We start from the raw sequence: 20,867 nt of genomic DNA, 5'->3' as shown, positions 1-20,867 counted from the left end.
TGTCAAGATGTTAGGGGACTGCTAAAACACAATAAAGCATAAACTCAGGCCTTTTTTACACGGGGGATATGTAACGTGCAAAAAAAAAACCGTGTTAAAAAACCAATCATGATTTTGACATATTTAAAAAATAATCTGTATTTACACCAAATGTTATGATCTTTTTTTTTCAAGTATGCCATTTGATTACCTATGGCATGAAACGAATAATGTGCTTTGAATCAAATGCATATAAATCGATACAAACGTACCGTGGGTAATAAACTCATTGGCACCAATCGTGTAAAAATAACCGCGTAAAAAAACGTGTATAAAAAGACTTGAGTGTAGGATCATAGTGGCAGCATAACTAGAGAGATTTATTGCTTAAATGTATTTTACCGGCATTTTTGTGGTCTGAACACACTTCAATCTGTTTTTTTTTTAACATAACGAACACCCATAATCTACTGACTATAATAATAGTAGTCATCATCTTCTACTACGAACGGCAAAGCAGAGTCCTGAATACGCACTCCGTCCCCGGACGAGGGATCACTGTCTTCAACTTCTTCTTCTTCTCCTCCTTCTTCTTCTCCTTCTTCTTCTTCTACTTCTTCTTCTTCTTTTTCTTCTATAATCTTTTGCCGCAATGTGGTCTGTTTCACGTTGTATTCCGGTTTCTGCTGATCCTGTAGTGGCCTGTAGTATGGATAGTTGGACGGAGCTGCTGCGTACTGGTTGTCTACCATATCGGTACAGTTCTGCACCGAAATCGTATTGTCGTCGGAAATAACCGTACATTTGTGCACTGGACTACCCCAGTCGTTTTCGGTATCGTTAACCATATTCAGTTGCTGGTCCAGATAGACTGTGTTGGCTTCATTCATTTTAGGATCATACAGAGATGAAGTTCCCCAGGCAGGATCAATCATATCATGTCCGTAGCATCCATAACCACAGTCGTCGTAGGACATGGGGCATTGTCCGGTTATATTGCACGGTGGTTCATGGTAATAGAATGGCCTTAAAACCGGTCCTCGTCGGTACAGCGGACCTTGGTCAAAGGCGTCGTCGTAACATCCTATGCATTGGATCGCTAGTTGTCCGTTGAATGCTTGGAAACCATAACCATAGTGGTCGTAGCATCCGTCGCAGACAACTTGCATATTAGCCGGCTTCCCGCAAGCCACGAATGGCCACTGTTCGATGTACACACACTTGGGTTTCTGTGGCTGAGGGACGTACGCTAGCTTCTGCTTACAGTTACCATGACTGTTGCAACGTTTTCGTCGCTGAACATGTACAATATCCGCAGTGCACTGAGGACCACATGTTCTGAACTTGTTGTGTTTACACTTGAATCCTTGCGTGGATGAATGGCAGGATTTTGGTTGAACAGCTGTACAGCATCTTTGCTCGTCCACTTGGTTCACTTCATCACCACCATCGGTATTGTTAGCATAGATGTGGATGTTGTTCACATTGGTAGCATTGACGTTCGTTGGCACATTTACGATATTGGTGTTGTTCACTACATTGGTAAGACGAATTATGGTGGTCACATTGGTAGGCACTCTGTACTCATAGTCTTCGTCATCGGTTTGGACTAGCACTTTTCGGTCTAGAGATTTAAGCATTGGTTTGAGGTCAGGAATGTGATTATATGCTATTGGATTAACGGTCACCACACTTTGTAATGCGGGGATTATCTGAACCGATGGTGCCACTACATCTTCCTGAACAGTATCGAACATTAGTGGACATAGTATTTGTCTTTTCGCACGTAGCAATCTGACTTCCTCTACGCAGTCACGATAAAGCTCATACTGTGTTTCGTTACAAACTCGAAGTCGCTCAAGGTTTTCGCATGGATTAGGAGCTCCTAGCACACCAGCCACTAGTAGTGTGCAAACGACAAACGCACCAAGTTCCTTCATCTGAAAAAGAAATACAATATGGTAAGTTTTTACTGATCGGACAGTTAATGTCAGGAAGTTAGATTTACGATAACTACAATTATTGATGTCCGATAAGTTCAGTATTTATATAATCACTAGATGAGTGTGCCTGGTCATGCTCGGGATTCAATAATAGCTTGAGTCTATGCGCCGATTCAAAAAAGCATGCTATATTTTTCTGTTTCATTTGTATGCAAGCCGGGGGGGGCCTTATAGAGAGGGGAGGGGTCTCGAACCATCATAAAAACTTTTCCCGGCCCCAAAAACGCCTGCATACAAATTTTCACGCTGATCGGTTCAGAAGTTTCCGAGTCTATAAGGGTCAGATAGACCGACAGAAATTCATTTTTGTATATATAGATAACAGTTGGGCAGTATATCTTAGCTAAGTTAGCATGCATAAATGTTGTAGCGCATTAGGGAGATGGGAGGGTTTGCAAAAGTTGTGTCCAGTCATTATTAGGTATAGGGAAATACGCCACGAGAGAGTGGGGGGAGCTTTGACATTATACAAAAATATGCTACATAATTTATGTATGCTCTCTTAGTTGTGCCTTTGCCAACCATCATTTCGGACAGTTTTACATATATGAGGCTAAGCTTCCTAGAAAAAAATGTAATCGTGATTAACCGTGTGATTTAATTGATCAGCCACGGTTCCCAAAATTCAATGATTCATCAAACGGACGGATAGGCTGACACATTAGTGTCAAAATTGGTCTTATCAATGCTATCTTGTGCCATATTTTGAAGAATCACTGATGAGCGTTGTCGTTTGAAAGATTGAAGTTTGAGTTTGCCATCTGTTTTTTGCTTGGTGGTATTTTTGCTTAGGCCCGGCTGAGGATGTCACTTTTTTTTATGTTTTGTAATGCAAACAAAATCATATCACAATGGTAATGATTGAATTTAAAATTTATCCAGTCCAAACAATTTCACATCATCTGCCCTTAATCGTTAAGCTCGGTGTAAACCCTGTTATGACCGTTTCACTTGAAAACCTCTTTGCATCTTTCACGATAAGGACTTTTTTTTATTATTACTAAATGAAAAAAGTTACCTTTGCTTCCGGAAGGTTGGTTGTGGTCGTTTTGGATCGGCAGAAAATTTCATACTGACCCAGTAGCAGTAACGCTCTCCGTCGATTTCTCGCATTCTCCTTACCAACGTTATCATCAGGCTATCGAGATTAAAGATTCGCGTGTGTGTTTTAAGATTGACGAATTGTTATCTTGGAATGTATGTGCCTTGTCGATAAACGTTTGGTCAATGTCACGCAGAAGGTGCTGTTGCATGAATATCGTAGAAAAACTTCGTTTCAATTCACATTCAGAAACATACAGGGAGGGTCAGATTATTTGGGAACTCGAATATTTTTGATTTCAATTGAATTCAGTTTCTTTATTATAAGTTTCAGACTTAAAGTGTGTTCATACAAAATGATCGTTGATTAATTTACTGTGGCTTAAAACCATCCGTACGCCTATTTGATTTTACAACAGATTCTAGACGAGGCCTGAAGCTCCAATTTAGGGTTTTGATTTATTTTCCTTCCTGCTAAGAACATCTCGCGCTTAATCTTCTTTTTCCGAACGGATTCCAATAGAAATAATTGAATACTATAGATTAGTTCTAAATTCGTTTCCCTTTCCATACCGATGCATTTGATAAAGAATCAGAATTTTTTTACATATTTTGTCGACACGGAACAAACGTATTACTGATTTTTGCACGGTGTAGTTTCCACTAAGCCATGGAGGACGGCATCTTCGTAACATCATCAGGAAAACATGTCACCGTTTCTTCCTTTCGAAGTCTGAGAGCGATCGTGATTACTTTCGCGAAGCAGAACTGCAGTACAAAACAGTTCTATTATCCACCTATGATAACCACACCCAACTGGGAAATATGAACAGATTCTGTAATGTGGCCGCCAGAAGTTTTTTTTTAATAATTTTGAGGTTTTTATGTTAGCCTCTTTTTCGAACAAAGTTTGTTTCCCCAAATGCATTGCGTCTAGATAATCATCTCGTGAATTATGCAGTCTGGAAAAACATGCTTCTACGATGCAGTACATTGAATGAACTGTCATTACATTTGTTGTATGAAACATTTGCCGAGGATGTATCCAATCTTACATCGGACGTAAGAGAAATTGGTTTTGTGTGTACAAATGTGGATGCCGCTAACCTTTTGCCATGTGCTTTGAAAGCGCGTTTAGCAAAGTGTCACCTGTACCAAAACGCGACTATTTTGCTTACATTCTTTCGCACAACATCAAACTATCCGGTATTCAGTTTACCGCAGACGAAGTAGTAAAACCTATGGTTTACCATGACATCAAAAAAGGGTATGGTACGGACGGTGTATACTACCCATGCTGCTGAAAAACTATTCCAGGGAAATAGCGAACCCAAATGCTCGCTTATTCAACCGATCGCTTCATGAAATAATATTTAAGGTGGCATTCCGGCGGATGCTAACATCGTTCCTATTCACAAGTCTGGCAACTGCAAAGTGGTCCAGAGTGGGAATTTAGCTAGAAAGATGCATTTAGTGCCTTAAATTGAAACTTTAGATAAAAGGTGTCTTGTAGAAAGTTGTTCCTAATAGTTTATTACCTTATTATGTTCTGTTAATGTTTGTAAAGAAATTCCCAACACACAATGCATACCAATTACATTTCATTTTAACCTGGGTGATCCAGCTACTAACGGCGCCGGTGGTGTAGTGGTAAGCGTGATTACCTCTCACCCCAGTATTCCTGGGTTCAATCCCCGTCGGCGCCGCCGGGATGTTCTGAGGCATAACATCTCTGATCACGCCTTCCTTCGGATGGGAAGTAAAGCCGTTGGTCCCCGGTTCATGAGTTGATGGGTCGATAGGTAGGGTCCAGGTGTGGGAGCTGCCTTCCTGGCACGTCGGTAGCATTGGTGCTCAGCACGGAAAACAAGATCGACGGAAAAAACAAACCAAAGGAAAAAAAAATCCAGCTACTACAGTAACTTACCAGCCTTAATTGTTATGATATATATCTAAGTGGTTTTACATTGTTCCTGCCTTGGCAATTCAGTGTTTTAAACAGGTTTTTTAACAGTTGGCATCTTAAAACTTAAAACATAAACTAAATCGCATCTAAATATAAAGGGAATTTATTGCTGCAATTGAAGATTGCAACGCTTATTGCCTGAAATTATTAATTATTTTGTTGGACATTTGGTCTAAAGTCTCAACATTCGAAATTATATGTACCTCGGTAGTACTGTTCCAGGGAGGCAACTTCAAAATCATCATCAGAACAGTGCGGTCTAAAAACTTGTTTAAATATTAGAAGTTTATTCGTCAGGCAAAGTTTGGATTTCCTGTTTATAAGAGGATACAAACATTTTATATATTTGTTACATTTGGCTTGAATGCCCTCAATGTGATCTTTAAAAGTTAATTTTTGGTCTAGTACTAATCCAAGATATTTCACTTGGTTTGACCAGGAAATTGGAACTCTGTTCAAAGTGACTATGTGACTACTACTAGGTTTCAAAAAGGAATCTCTAGGCTTATGTGAAAATATTTTAAGTTAAGTTTTAAAAGCGATGGGAGAAATCTTTCAATTTTGTAATCAAAAAGAGAAAATATCTAAGCTTTTCTGAAGTCGGCTGCAAATAACACGAAGACTTCTCAGCGAACAAAGATTTGTGGCAACCCTGAGGCAAATCAGGGAGGTCCGAAGTGAAAGTAGAGCTGTTGCCATTAGAAATTATTTCTTGGGTTATTTCAAAAGTTACTGCAAGGTGATCAGAACCTTAGTCAGCATGGGTAACCAATTGGCTACAAAGTTGACATGAAACAGCTAAGACCAAATCAATAGTTCAGGGATTTCTTGCTGAAGAAAAGCATGTTGGGCTGTTTGGATATTGAAAAGTGTAATAACCTGCAGAACAAGCAGCAAACAGAATATTACCATTGGAATTGCTGTTGAGAATTAGTAGAAACCAGCATTCCTGACAACCCGGACATGTTCCACAGTAGTGAAATAGTAGTTTCCCGTTCTCTCCCACAGCGATCGTTATCAGTTTTCCATATCACTATCTAGGGCGCAGGCTAGATGAGGATAGGACTGATCGTACACGATCGGTATTTCTCTCGATTTTCATATTCACCACTGACCCTAGGTATTATTTCAATATACCAGGGCACAGTTAGTTAGCTCTCAATTTTGCCCCCAATAGCACCAAATAAAATAGTTTTGAATCGAACTCCGTCGGTCAATAAATTATAATTTTGGTTTCGAATAAAGTGTTCGTTTTCGCATATTGCAACGCGAGTGTTCATTTATTCAAGAACAAATATTTGAAGTGTCCGAACTAAGAGTCTCCTCCACGGTACCGGTAAAAACATTTTGATCCTTCGAACCGGATTCGGGACCGGTGGACCGTTGGACTGGAGAATCCCGAAAAAATCGGACCCAGAAGAGGACAATAGTGACTCGTACTATACGTATTGTGGACAATAAAAGTGCGCATAATATAAGTGGCGTCGGTAACAGCCATCGTGAACGTTGTTGAAATGGCTCTTGTACCCGTCATTAAAGTGATCCAGAAGAACAGTTGAAGAATAGGTTCAACGGTCATTGTGATCTGGAGGACAGTGCACTTGCACCATCGAAACGGCCATCTAGCAGAAAACACAACGAGAGACCACGAATCGGTCAATTCTGAGAGGTAAGGTGGTATGGTTCAGCGTTCACAAATCATAGGCACTTTCACTGCCACTTCGAGTTTTCTAGGGAGTTAATCTCGAGCACTATTGTGATTTGATGCACTAAATTGTCATCACAGTTTTGTTAAATAACAACATGTATACAATACATGTAACAATATTGTATGTTTTCCGGTAGCAGATAATGGCCTCCTGGAAAAAGCGAAGTGGAACCATTTGGTATGTTGAAATCAGAAAACCACATTAAGATTAAAAAAATATAGCTAACCAAAGTTGGCAATACAAAAAAACATAAAATGTTGAATAACTCACTTAGCAGTCATTTCCGACCCTATGTTTCATGGGGATTTTTTCATAACTTTAGGAGCCCTATCTACCCATAAAATATGTAAAACCCGGAACCAAACACCCTGTATATCATAACAATTAAGGCTGGTTAGTTACTGTTGTAACTGGAGCACCTAGGTTAAAATGAAATGTAATTTATTTTGAATTTGGAACAAATAAAGAGTTGAATAAAAAATTTCAACAGTAAAAATACAATTAATTTCGTCCTTTTTGCATAGTTCTATGCAGTGGTTGGAAAGAAACACGTCTTCTTAAATTTAAAAGTATAAAACATATATGCTGGCGTATCAAAAACCGTCACGGCGGCGCGTGGACTCAAAAACGTCGGTGGCGGCGGCGGCGGCGTCTGAAAAAATGTCGGCAGCGGCGGCGTGGCGCGACGGTGCACAGGGTTAGTTCACACATAAATACAACGATTAGAATTTGTTGAGTGTAATGGATCCAGGAGCCACGAATTTTCAGCTACACTTTACCATGTATGGGGACTGTCAAGATGTTAGGGGACTGTTAAAAACACAATGAAGCATACAATCATAGTGGCAGCGTAACACGAGATTTATTGTTTAAATGTATTTACCGGCATTTTTGTGGTCTGAACACAATTCAATCTAAATTTAAAAAAAAAGGTTACAAACACCCATAACCTACTGACTATAATCATAGTATTCATCTTCGTCTTCTACGAACGGCACAGCAGAGTCCTGTATAAGCACTCCGTCCCCGGACGAGGGATCACTGTCTTCAACTTCTTCTTCTATAATATTTTGCCGTAACGTGGTCTGTTTCACTTTGTACACCGGTTTCTGCTGAACCTGTGGTGGCCTGTAGTATGGATAGTTGGACGGAGCTGCTGCGTACTGGTTGTCTACCATATCGGTACAGTTCTGCACCGAAATCGTATTGTCGTCGGAAATAACCGTACATTTGTGCACTGGACTACCCCAGTCGTTTTCGGTATCGTTAACCATATTCAGTTGCTGGTCCAGATAGACTGTGTTGGCTTCATTCATTTTAGGATCATACAGAGATGAAGTCCCCCAGGCAGGATCAATCATATCATGTCCGTAGCATCCATATCCACAGTCGTCGTAGCCAATGGGGCATTGTCCGGTTATATAGCACGGTGGTTCATGGTAATAGAATGGCCTTAAAACCGGTCCTCGTCGGTACAGCGGACCTTGGTCAAAGGCGTCGTCGTAACATCCTATGCATTGGATCGCTAGTTGTCCGTTGAATGCTTGGAAACCATAACCATAGTGGTCGTAGCATCCATCACAGACAACTTTCATATTAGCCGGCTTCCCGCAAACCACGAATGGCCACTGTTCGATGTACACACACTTGGGTTTCTGTGGCTGAGGGACGTACGCCAGCTTCTGCTTACAGTTACCATGGCTGTTGCAACGTTTTCGTCGCTGAACATGTACAATATCCGCAGTGCACTGAGGACCACATGTTCTGAACTTGTTGTGTTTACACTTGAATCCTTGCGTGGATGAATGGCAGGATTTTGGTTGAACAGCTGTACAGCATCTTTGCTCGTCCACTTGGTTCACTTCATCACCACCATCGGTATTGTTAGCATAGATGTGGATGTTGTTCACATTGGTAGCATTGACGTTCGTTGGCACATTTACGATATTGGTGTTGTTCACTACATTGGTAAGACGAATTATGGTTGTCACATTGGTAGGCACTCTGTACTCATAGTCTTCGTCATCGGTTTGGACAAGCACTTTTCGGTCTAGAGATTTAAGCATTGGTTTGAGGTCAGGAATGTGATTATATGCTATTGGATTAACGGTCACTACATTTTGTAGTGCGGGGATTATCTGAACCGATGGTACCACTACATCTTCCTGTACAGTAGCGAACATTAGTGGACATAGTATTTGTCTTTTCGCACGTAGCAATCTGACTTCCTCTACGCAGTCACGATAAAGCTCATACTGTGTTTCGTTACAAACTCGAAGTCGCTCAAGGTTTTCGCATGGATTAGGAGCTCCAAGTACACCAGCCACTAGTAGTGTGCAAACGACAAACGCACCAAGTTCCTTCATCTGAAAAAGAAATACAATATGGTTAGTTTTTACTGATCGGACAGATAATGTCAGGAAGTTAGATTTACGAAAACTACGATGAATGATGTCCGATAAGTTCAGTATATATTTATTTTCACAACAGTTGTCTTAGCTAAGTGAGCATGCATAAATGATGTAGCGCATAACATCTGGGTTTGCAAAAGTTGTGTCGGGCCATGTATTAGGTATAGGGAAATACGCTACGATAGAGTGGGGGGGGGGGGGGGGGTGGCTTTGACATTATCAAAAAATATGCTACATAATTTGTATGCTCTCTTAGTTGTGCCTTTGCCAACCATCATTTCTTATCGGACAGTTTTACATATATGAGGCTAAGCTTCCTAGAAAAGGGATTAACCGTGTGGTTTAATTGATCAGCCGCGGTTCCCGATAATCAATGATTCACAGAACAAACGGAGAGGCTGACACATTAGTGTCAAAATGGGTCTTATCAATGCTATCTTGTGCCATATTTTGAAGAATCACTGATGAGCGTTGTCGTTTGAAAGATTGAAGTTTGAGTTTGCCATCTGTTTTTTTGGATGGTGTTTTTTCTTGCTTAGCCCTGGCTGAACGTTGATTCATTAAAAACGATAGCCAATGCCACTTTCTTCTAGTTTCACGACGCGCAATGAATCATGTACGTTACGTTACAAAATGTATCGTAATGCAGGAAGCAAAAAAAAATACAACACAATGGTATTGATTGAATTTAAAATTCATCCAGTCTAAACAGTTTAGCATCTGTCCTTGACTATTAATCGTTAAGCTCGGTGTAAACCCTGTTATGACCGTTTTAATTGAAAACCTCTATGCACTTTCACAATAAAGACTTCTTTATTATTAATATTAATATTAATATATACCATTGAAAAAGTTACCTTTACTTTCGGAAGGTTGGTTGTGGTCGTTTTGAATCGGCAGAAAATTTCGTACTGACCCAGAAGCAGCAAAGCTCTCCGTCGATTTCTCGCATTCTCCTTACCAACGTTCTTATAGGCTATAGAGATTAAATATTCGAGTGTGAGTTTCAAGATTGGCGAATTGTTATCTTGGAATGTCTGTGCCTTGTCGATAAACGTTCGGTCAGTGTCACGCAGAAGGTGTTGTTGCAGTCCCCCAAATTAATAAATTTGGTGTTGCATGAATAACGTAGAAAAACATCGTTTCTATTCACATTCAGAACAAACAGGGTGTGTCAGAGTATTTCGGGACTCGATCATTTTTGATTTTAATCGAATTCAGTTACTTTATTATAAGTTTCATACTTAAAGTTTGCCCATACAAAATGATCGTTGATTAATTTTCATTGGCTTAAAACCATATGTACGCCTATTTGATTTTACAACAGATTCTAGACGAGGCCTGAAGCTCTAATTTAGGGTTTTTGGTCAAATTTCCGTCCTGCTAAGCACATCTCGCGCTTTATTTTTCTTTTTCGAATGGATTCCGATAGAAATAATTGAATACTATAGGTAACTCTTAAATTCGTTTCCCTTTCCAGATCGTTGGATTTGACAAAGAATCAGAAATTGTTTATATTTTGTCGACATGAAACAAACGTATTATTGATTTTTGTACGGTGAAGTTTCCACTAAGCCATGGAGGACGGCATCTTCGTAACATCATCAGGAAAACATGTCACCATTTCTTCCTTTCGAAGTCTGAGAGCGATCGTGGTTACTTTCACGAAGTAGAACTGCAGTACAAAACAGTTCTATTATCCACCTATGATAACTACACCCAACCGGGAAATATAACATTCTATTACATGACAACAACTGTCATTACATTTGTTGTATTAAACATTTGCCGAGGATGTATGCAATCTTACATCGGACGTAAGAGAAATTGGTTTTGTGTGTACAAATGTGGATGCCGCTAACATTTTGCCATGTGCTTTGAAAGCGCGTTTAGCAAAGTGTCACCTGTACCAAAACACGACTATTTTGCTTATATTCCTTCGCACAACATCAAACTACCCGGTATTCAGTTTACCGCAGACGAAGTAGTAAAACCTATGGTTTACCATGACATCAAAAAAGGGTATGGTACGGACGGTGTATACTACCCATGCTGCTGAAAAACTATTCCAGGGAAATAGCGAACCCAAATGCTCGCTTATTCAACCGATCGCTTCATGAAATAATATTTAAGGTGGCATTCCGACGGATGCTAACATCATTCCTATTCACAAGTCTGGCAACTGCAAAGTGGTCCAGAGTGGGAATTTAGCTAGAAAGATGCATTTAGTGCCTCAAATTGAAACTTTAGAGAAAAGGTGTCTTGTAGAACGTTGTTCCTTATAGTAAGGCCCTCATTTTGTTGCCTATTAATTATAGGGTGCTCTTATTACCAATTATGGGGCCTCATAGCCTAGTCAGTAAAGGCACTGTATTACCAAGCCGGAGGCGGCGGGTTCAATTCCCGGTCCGGTCGAGGGAATCATTCGGGTTGGACATTTTCTCGACTTCCCTGGGCATAGAGTATCATTGTGCTTGCCACACAATATACAAATTCATGCATTGGTAATTGGCATCGAAAGCTCTCAATTAATAACTGTGGAAGTGCATTTAGAACACTAAGTTGAGAGCACGCAATAAGCTAATATGCGCTAAGCAATAAGCTTGAAATGCGAATAAGAAGAAGAAGAAGAAGTTATTACCAATTATTATATTACTATGTTTTTTTTTAATAAATTCCCTGGAAACAATTTTAGCTGCATACCAGTTAATAGAGGTAAAGATAGATTTATAAGGCAAATGTTTCCATTATAAGATTGTATGCAGTTAGAATTGTTAGTTGGGTTATACTCAATTATAATTTAAGAAATGATCAAAGTATAATTGATGTTCAATAACATAACTCTATTTTTTATTGTAAATAGCAAATCATACAATTCAAATGCTGTTAAAATCAAGTTGTAAGTCATTTTCGGCAACAGATATCGATAATTTCTGTATAGTTGCGAAGATCTGAATCTGAAGTCAGCTTCACTGTGAAATATGAAATAAATCAATCAGATCAAAAACACTGCTTCTTGGAGACACCCGAAGTCAATTAAGGGAATTTGCTCTAAATTGCTCCATTCAAGATTCGTTCCTGCCAAATTCCCATTATGGACCACAGTGAACTGTAGTCAGGTGACAAATTAGCGGAGCGAATCTAGACTTTGCTGTCCGAGATGTAGCCAAAAGTACAACAAAAGACGTAACACTAATACCAGAAGGTCCCGAAGAAATGTGCTCAACTTTTTGGCTCAGCTCTGGTACTATCTTCAGTCTCAAGCTAATCGATGCACCCCTCGAAACATAGGAAAATCCACAAGCCCCTCATGTTATCTGTCAAACTTTCATAGCGAATCAAAACAAACATAGTGAAGTACTAAAATTTTGACTAGAATGGGGTACGTTAATCGATTTGCTTGGGACCAATAGGCTAGTCAAGTAGTGAGCCAATTTAAAATCGTTAGTTTGCACCGGTTGCCTCAACACCTTGCTGCGCAGCTGACGATCCCTGGCAGGCTTCCAAATAGTACAGCCTTCTCGCGACAGTTGGTTTATACCAAAATTGACTGTTGCTTTGTGTGTTTTACTACCGCTAGCAACCGTACGTTCAGATCTGAATTCGAAGTGTATTGGCAACAGCGCACGCACGAATGAATGAAAGCTGTATTAGAACAGTCGCATACCCCCTTTGTTAAAATCATCGTGCTTGGAACGTAGTGAACCGAATAGGCTGTATTTATAAATTTCTTTATGACCAGGTTTTCAATGTTTCTGTCGTCATGACAGCCTTCACAAACCGACGACCATGGTGGGTATAGATGGTGATACAAATTTGTCACTATATAGGCGAGGAGGTCGAGGGGGATAAGTTTGGTTTTAGAGCAAATTGTAAACAAACTCGATCGCTGTCCCATACAAAAATCCAACATGGCTGATTCATGAACACCTATATGTAGTCACCTTGCCGACGATATCCCTCAGCTTACCCAAGTGGCTGTCACGGAAAGGCTGTCACGAAACATTTTATAGAGGAAATGGCTCTAATGTTGGCCTATGGATCTAAGAGCGATGGGCCCGCTAAAAATCTGCTATTTATTAATTTTATTTAGATGAACGCGTCATTGGGACGGTACTATTGAATATTTTTGGTCGCTATTGAAAATTTAGTCGATTGCTTAATTTATGTATGGGCCCAAATTAGGGGCATTTAGGCAATCCTCTGGCACGGCCATTGGTTCTTGAAGCTGCCGTCGGTGATAGCGGTGACGTTGATGTTGGAATGATTTTAAGCTTCGGTCATACATTACCATCATCATGGCTTAGCGATGAGTTTCACCCCTCCTAGTATGACCATAGAGGTAACTCTAAGACTAGAAGCAAAGATGAATACTAAGATGAAACTGTCGGAAGAAAAACTTTCTATTTTAGTGTCCTCTTTCACGGTCCCTTTCATCCAATGAATACCCCCCGTATTCAAGGTAATTTTTGTGTTTTGCTGCCCCCTCGGCAGAGATGAAATTTTGCGCTCATTTTTATCAAAAAAAACACACCAAAATCAGAGGTGTCCCATTTTTTAATTACTCGATTAACAACCAATCGATTTTTTTTTTGTTCGCTGTGCTGCCATATTTCCACCAATGAGAGTGCAGCACATGTTTGAAACGATCGGTGATGTTCCTCTGGAGAAGTTATTGCTTATATCGGCATGATATAACCGATTACAAATATTTTACTCTTCGGTTCGTTAATCGATTAATCGATAATTCGAAAGAAAATCGGCCATCACTAGATGAATGTGAAACGTCATTTCAAATATATGGACCGTACATAAATAATGATACAATTTGAAAGTCACTGGGGCTCATCAGAAATTACGTCCACACGGTAACTGAAATAAACACGAGTGTTGACCGGTTGCTAGAAGGTCCCGAAATAACGTGCTCAACTTTTTGGCTCAGCTCTGGTACTATCTTCGGTCCCAAGCTAATCGATTCACCCCTCGAAACATAGGAAAATCCACTAATTTTATCTGTCAAACTTTCATAGCGTATCTAAACAAACATTGTGTAGTACTAGAATTTCGACTAGAATAAGGTACGTTAATCGTTTGCTTGGGACCAATAGGCTACACACTTAAAAATAACTAATTTTACACGTGACGGAATCCGTCTTTGACATAAAAGATGAGACGTAAACAAACATGTCATGTAAAATTAGGTGTTCCGAGACTGAAAAGTTCGTTGCTCGACGAAAAGTGCGTTTGATTGGACTATATTTCGCGTCTGTTATGATTCAAATTTATGTCAAAATTGACGCTCGTATATGTCACTCTCAGAGCACCTAAATTTACATGATTTTTTCTAAGTGTGTAGTCAAGTAGTGAGCCAATTTGAAATCGTTAGTTTCGTATTGATTGTTGGTGTGACCTACCGATAGGACGGTCATTTATTCTTGAAGCCACCGTGAACTCACTTTCATGCACTTCTGAAACAATTGAAAACACTAATCACCCTTGATAAATTTTCATCAATACCACAACGTTACCATGGCCGTGCAAAAAAACGCATAAACGGAGCTGAAACTCTTAACGTTTACATCAGCTGTCAATAACTGACGTATAATCAAACCAAAGAGCCAAAAACATCGGCTTCAAGCAAAGTGTTCTTGGTTGACTTTTGTGCCACCGAAGTGCATTAAGGCCGACATTACATCTATTTCTCCTACAATTGATTTACGGCAGTGGAGTATGGAAGAAACCCAGAAGAATGATCCCGAACAGACATGTCGGACCGATGGCGGATCAATGTATGGTCAATGAATGTTCGACGTTGGCCAAATGTCGGAAGGATTTCGGGTCAATCATGTGTTTTTGTCATAGATCGTAGATAGAGTCGCCCCCTCGGTTCTCCCATAAGACGAAGGAAATAATAAATTTTATCCCGATCGCACATTTGGTTGCGGAGATATGGTCAAACAAGTGAAATATTGAAATAATTCAGTAAAACTCTCTCACTTTTCTGACGATGGCTGAACCGATTTGAGTGAAACCACTTCCATTTTGTTTAAACTGTTCGCTGTGACGCTATTGAATTTTATCCTGAACGCACATTGGGTTCCGCACATTTGGGTTTTTCAGTGACAGTGACTATAGACAGTCAAGTTATAGACCGGCCAACGGGAGTTGACGTATCAAAACAAACCGTCAAATCGAATGGAAAATGTTCGTTTTGGATATAACATGGCAGCACATTGACAGGTCTACAACATGACCGTCTATAACAGTGACAGCTCGTTGGTGTGGTGGATTTAAAAACGCGCGAATTTCTAATGCGTGTTACAAAATGCATCGCACCTAATTTGATTAAAGAAGGAAAACAGTGTAACCAAATAAATTTTAAAATTTTCCCTAGATTATAAGAGTCTGTAAATATCTGTGAAAAAAACTTAAAAGTCTGTAAATGTCTGAAACGAAAAATATGTCTGCGAAAAAAATAAAAGTCTGTAAATTCACAGACATGTCTGTTCATCTGGCATATCTGGTCTTACGACATACAAACAAAATTTCAAAGACAGCAGCAACGAATCGGCAGTTTGACGGACTGCTTGTTGTGTATACGAGGAACGTTACGAATGACCATCCAAGGATGTCATAGCCGAACGAACAAAATACATGAATTAGAACGAGCTGTCGTGTACTGCACAAGACGGCTACGTTGCATGTCGTATGAAATCCTCACTGTGGGCTGTCGCTTATAGCTCAATCTCAAGGCTGTAGTACACTGTACACAAATACCATCCTCTGTTCGAATGAAACCTCATACCATTCCAACCGAAACATCTAAATCGCTTTTCCGAATGATAGCTGCAACCGGATGACGGATGTTTTGTCATCCGATGAATTTCCACTCGAATACAGGATGAACAATGTTATGAAAAGGAATAGAGCCTTCAGTTGAAATGCGTAATGAACCCTGCAGAATGATTGTCATCCTTAACTGAAATGGATATGGTACTGGTTCAGCCCTATAACGGAAATCATTCAAAATGATGATGTAAATAATTCTATCGAACGTCATTTGCTGATCTGAGCTGACAAACGAGGTGGAAGCATAGCCATTGCTATCATAGCTAATACGAGCATGGGTAAAGCATGGAAACCGAAGGTTGTCTATTTTGTGGTGGAGGAAGTTTCCTCTACCAACGGCGAATTTTTGAACCCATGGAATGGCTAGTTATGGCTATTCAGAATGGAAACATAAACAATCGAATTAAATATCTTATTAAAAGTATGTCTTACATGTCATACTATTCGTTAATTGTTGTACTCTGAGCGCTGTATGTTCCAAATAAAACTCATCCTTTATTTGGATGACAGTCATACACTGAAACAAAATCCATTGGCAAAAATACTATATTGATGGTTTAAATTAAATACCCTCACCAATAGATTTTTGCAGAAAACAATTTCATTTAATTTTACTATTATTTCTATCAAAATAACTATGCATTTTAAGCAAGCATAGTAGTTTTGCCAGAATCATAGTCAATTTGTTAACATTCATAGTCAACTATACTGAATTCATAGTAGATTCAACAGCAATAAGCGTGATTATATTGATAATAAGTGCTTTCTGCAAAATAGTATTCCTAACTATGGTCCTTGTTTCAGTGTATGGATGCTCATCATCTGACGACGAACTCAACCATAAGACAATCATCCGAAATTCGTATGCATATTGTTAAAGGGCTCGACCAATGCAATAATCATTCGAAATATTGAGGATGTTTTCGTACACTGTAGGAAAAAGAAAGCGACAGCCGTTGGAATACTGTCATGAGGTGGTACTTTTGGTATGCCTGATTCCTGGTTCCAGTTTTTTCGTAAGTCCGCTGATTCCTTTCCACACTCAAGGTTTCCTTGTAGGTTTTGAGCACCCGACAAACTGTTCAGCACTTTAGCCAGACCACTCCGGATTTTCCAAGTGTTTGTGAACAATATTTTTTCTTCTTCCGATTTCAATTTGACGTTATTTCTGAACGCGATCGACTACTTTGATCAAGATTGAACCAGTTGTTCTCTGTAGAAGGGCAAACAAACCACTGTCAAAGATTTTTGATTCCCAACACTACAGACATGCTAACGGTGCACGAGGGGCATTCCAATTTACTTTTAGTCAGCCTTTATGATAATTATACTTAACCGCCCTTTCCCCATATAGTTAAAAGGGGCCTTACGATATTCTCTATGCCAGCGCCGGTTGTGTAGTGGTAAGCGTGACTGCTTTCTTACACCCCAATGGGTCTGGGTTCAATCCCAGCCGAGGTCGGTGGGATTTTTCTGAGGCATAAAAATCTCTGGTCACGTCTTCCTTCGGAAGGGAAGTAAAGCCGTTGGTCCCTGGTTCATGAGTTGATGAGTCGATAGGTAGGATCCAGGTGTGGGAGCTGCCTCCCTGGTGTCGGTAGCATTGGTGCTCAGCACGGAAAACAAGATCGACGGCCAATTTGAGATTTTTTATTGCTTCTGCTTTGTTAATTAGGATCCGTATATATTTTAGTCATTTGACAACCCGTTTTATTCAGCATTGTACACTGTTATAAAGCATTTTTATACAATCTATATGCTTATTTGTGACTCTGAATTGTTCGTTGGGCAGTGTTGTGGAATAATGAATCTAATACGTCGTTTATAAAGCATTTACAAAGCATGCAATTAAAACATGGACAATTTTACTTGGAAATGGCCAATCGAATTTGTATTCCGAGAAGCGAAGTCAAATTTCACTCGGAACAACGCAATCGAATTTGTATTCCGAGAAGCGAAGTCAAATTTTACTTGGAAATGCGCAATCAAATTTGAATTCCGAGAAACGAAGTTTAATTTTTCTTGGAACAACGCAGTTGCTTCTTGAATATTAACGCATTGAATGCTCCTTTCAATTTATTGACCGAGCTCCGTCAGCCAAATAAGATTGGGCCATTGAATCGCAGACACTTATCGTAATTATCGATTGCTATTAGCTCATATCTCAGCAGTTTAAATCCGTCTGATAGGAGCCATAGCTCGAGCGATTCCATGGAAGCTACTTCTGGTTAGTCAAAAGTTCCACCCGAGTCCACGATGAAGGCCTCAGCAATATATTATGGAGTTATAGTTTTTCTTGCCTGCGACAGTGTACATGCTGCGGTAAATCGTACGTAGTTTAATAAAGCCTTGAAATTTGATTTATAGATGTTGACTATGATATCATTTTCAGTTATCGGCTCTGAAATGTACATTCGAAAGATTACCAAACGTGTTGTTGAAATTCTCGAAAACCGGTATATAACGGGGCCAGATTTGCCTATCGATGACTACACGGCACCCATTGAGTGACTATATTGGTGACTTTTAAAAACAGGATAAATATTTCTAAAGCATCTCATGATTTGCAGACTTCAATCCTATGGCATACAGCTGAGAGGCAACGTCTCGTTTCATTCTGGTTTCGTATCCAAAATCGGTACAATGGAATTGAATATGCAGCGTTTCCGGCAAGTTCTGCTCGATACGGAAGCTCAAATTGAAGCCAACATGCTTTGGCGCGACATTGGCATTGCTCTGGACTTTTACGCAGACCTGGAAGGGTACCAGGGCTCGGGGACATTACTGGTGACCTACGGTCAGTTTGACTTACCATTAACTACAAAACGGGTATTTGCCACAGGTGAGGTATCGGGCACATTGAAGTTCATGTCGATAAGCAGCCAGAACGATATTATTATCGTCGGGCACCCAAATAATGCCCACGTGCAAATGATAGCGCGAGCGGTAAGTAACACACATATTGCTAGGCAACATGTATTATGAATGGCTTATCTTTCAGATAAACACAAACTTCGATTTCCGAAATTACATGATGTTGTCCTTTCAGCGGTGGAACTTTCAGAATATTCTGAACATTGCTCTGTCAGAAATTCCCTATCCGGAAATATGTTACAATTGCTAAATGTGCGATGGAATTTTGAATGTAGGGAAAATGTATGTAATGTCGGCCTAAGTGTCCCTAATTTGGGCCCATACATAAATTCAGCAGTCGACTAAATTTTCAATAGCAACCAAAAATATCCACTAGTACCGTCCCAATGACGCGTTCATCTAGCAACAATTGATAAATAGCAGATTATTAGCGATGGGCCCAATCTTAGATCCATAGGCCAACATTAGAGCCATTTCCCCTATGAGTTGAAAGCATGAAACATTCTTCAGACCTTGTCAATTAATGGATACTCTTTTTTTTTGCTACACGTTGGTAATAATAAAGAAAATTATCAGCCTTTGCATAATCGTTTTGTATTATTAAATGTTTTATGCTTTTCTCGTACAATAGTGATACGCTAGTCTGTTTGCGGCTGGTCCAATAGATAGTCGCTTGCCCAAACTGTAACAAATACCCGGTGTTGGATTTGCGGTTATCCGTGTCGCCGCTCCAGTTGGCGTCGCTGTAACCGATTAACTGTAGTGGTTCACTCCTGATACTCGTTAGCTTGAGTTTGTAGTAACTGGTTTTAACGAGATATCTAACTACTTTTTTCAACTCCACCCAATCTGCTTCCGAAGGTGTACTCACGCTTCGACCAAGAATCGACACGCTTGCTGACACATCCGGTCGAGTATTAACAGCTACTTACAGTAACGCCCCGACTAAACACTGATACCATAGAGGTAACTCTAAGACTAGAAGGTCCCGAAGAAAATCATTATTATTTTTGGCTCACTCAGTACCAGAACAACGGTCCCAAGCAGTCCCAAGCTATTTCACTCACCCCTGCATGTTCTGCATGAATCCACACACCCCTGATGTTATCTGTCAAACTTTCATAGCGAATCAAAACAAACATAGTGTAGTAATAGAATTTCAACTAGAATAGGGTACGTTAATCGTTTGCTTGGGACCAATAGGCTACTAAAGTGGTGAGCCAATTTAAAATCGTTAGTTTCGTATTGATTGTTGCTGATACTGCTTGTTATCAGGCAACGTCTTACCAACTATCAATTCGAAACTAACGATTTTAAATTTGCTCACTACTTGACTAGCCTATTGGTTCCAAGCAAATCGATTAAGAGGCAACTAACCATCACTCGATTTGCTTTTGCTTCTTCTTCTTGTATTCCTAAATCATCACTTTCTAAAAGTATTGGTAAAATTCGTTTGTAGTGTGCGTCGACGTGCCAAAACAGTCAATGAATCATAAATATCAACTGGTATGGTGATCAAAATCTACCGTCTCTTTTATTCTTTTAATTTTCAATACAACAGCAAATGTGACGTCACACATGCAAGCGTATAAGAATGTCGTAGACAAAACATTCACACTGCCAGACAACGCTGTACGGCATTTTGTTTACACCCCTGAGCGGGAAAGCCAATAACAGGCTACATGCAATGCTGCCATCTTCCCTTTTTGTGTTTAATTCAATTTTTTTTAACCTTTGCAATTGGAACGTTTATGTTCCAAAAAAGGTCCTTTTAGTTTGATTTATTCAGTGTTTGATATTCATTCACCATTAAAATCATCCACTCATCTATGTTATTGGTTGAAACTTAGTATTTGCATGTTTTAATAAACTTATGTTGACTGCTAGACGTAATACATCTGGCAACGCTTGTTCAATGATTCTTTTACGTTCCCTAGCAAAGAAGTGGAGTCGGAGTGATTTTCTTGGTGTTTTATTTTGTTCACCAAGAGATTTGACCTCCAGTTTTTATTCATTTTGTGTATTCGATTACCTG

At 39.7% G+C, this 20,867-nt stretch overlaps 3 protein-coding genes across 4 annotated transcripts in view; 1 reads left to right on the top strand and 2 right to left on the bottom strand.

The window, feature by feature from the left end:
* Nucleotides 1-446: 446 nt before the first annotated feature.
* Nucleotides 447-3,060, bottom strand: LOC135702285 (uncharacterized). The gene is made up of 2 exons (XM_065223313.1): nucleotides 3,001-3,060; nucleotides 447-1,919 (listed from the first exon to the last, which is right to left on the bottom strand). The coding sequence occupies exon 2, from the start codon at nucleotides 1,917-1,919 to the stop codon at nucleotides 447-449; it is 1,473 nt and encodes a 490-aa protein (XP_065079385.1). The 5' UTR covers nucleotides 3,001-3,060.
* A 4,587-nt stretch (nucleotides 3,061-7,647) lies between these two features.
* Nucleotides 7,648-20,867, bottom strand: part of LOC135702299 (uncharacterized) — a 175,480-nt gene continuing 162,260 nt past the window's right edge. The window contains exons 1-2 of one of the 2 annotated variants that reach the window (XM_065223331.1): nucleotides 9,967-9,985; nucleotides 7,648-9,064 (exon numbers count right to left, since the gene is read on the bottom strand). In XM_065223331.1, the coding sequence (XP_065079403.1) occupies nucleotides 7,649-9,064 (1,416 nt within the window). In that variant the 5' untranslated portion in view covers nucleotides 9,967-9,985 and the 3' untranslated portion in view covers nucleotide 7,648. Of the gene's footprint in view, nucleotides 9,065-9,966; nucleotides 9,986-20,867 lie in introns of those variants that run through there. The other variant, XM_065223329.1, reaches the window with a different exon arrangement.
* Nucleotides 18,215-19,082, top strand: LOC135702284 (uncharacterized). Its single transcript, XM_065223312.1, has 4 exons — nucleotides 18,215-18,287; nucleotides 18,351-18,465; nucleotides 18,529-18,904; nucleotides 18,960-19,082. The coding sequence occupies exons 1-4, from the start codon at nucleotides 18,215-18,217 to the stop codon at nucleotides 19,080-19,082; spliced, it is 687 nt and encodes a 228-aa protein (XP_065079384.1).

The sequence above is a fragment of the Ochlerotatus camptorhynchus genome, unplaced genomic scaffold, assembly GCF_037179485.1.
Source record: "Ochlerotatus camptorhynchus isolate MF236.1 unplaced genomic scaffold, CSIRO-AGI_Acam_v1.1 ptg000191l, whole genome shotgun sequence".
NCBI classification, from domain to species: Eukaryota; Metazoa; Arthropoda; class Insecta; order Diptera; family Culicidae; genus Ochlerotatus; species Ochlerotatus camptorhynchus.
The sequence above is the reverse complement of the archived record's forward strand: the minus strand, read 5'-3'. Positions and strand labels throughout refer to the sequence as shown.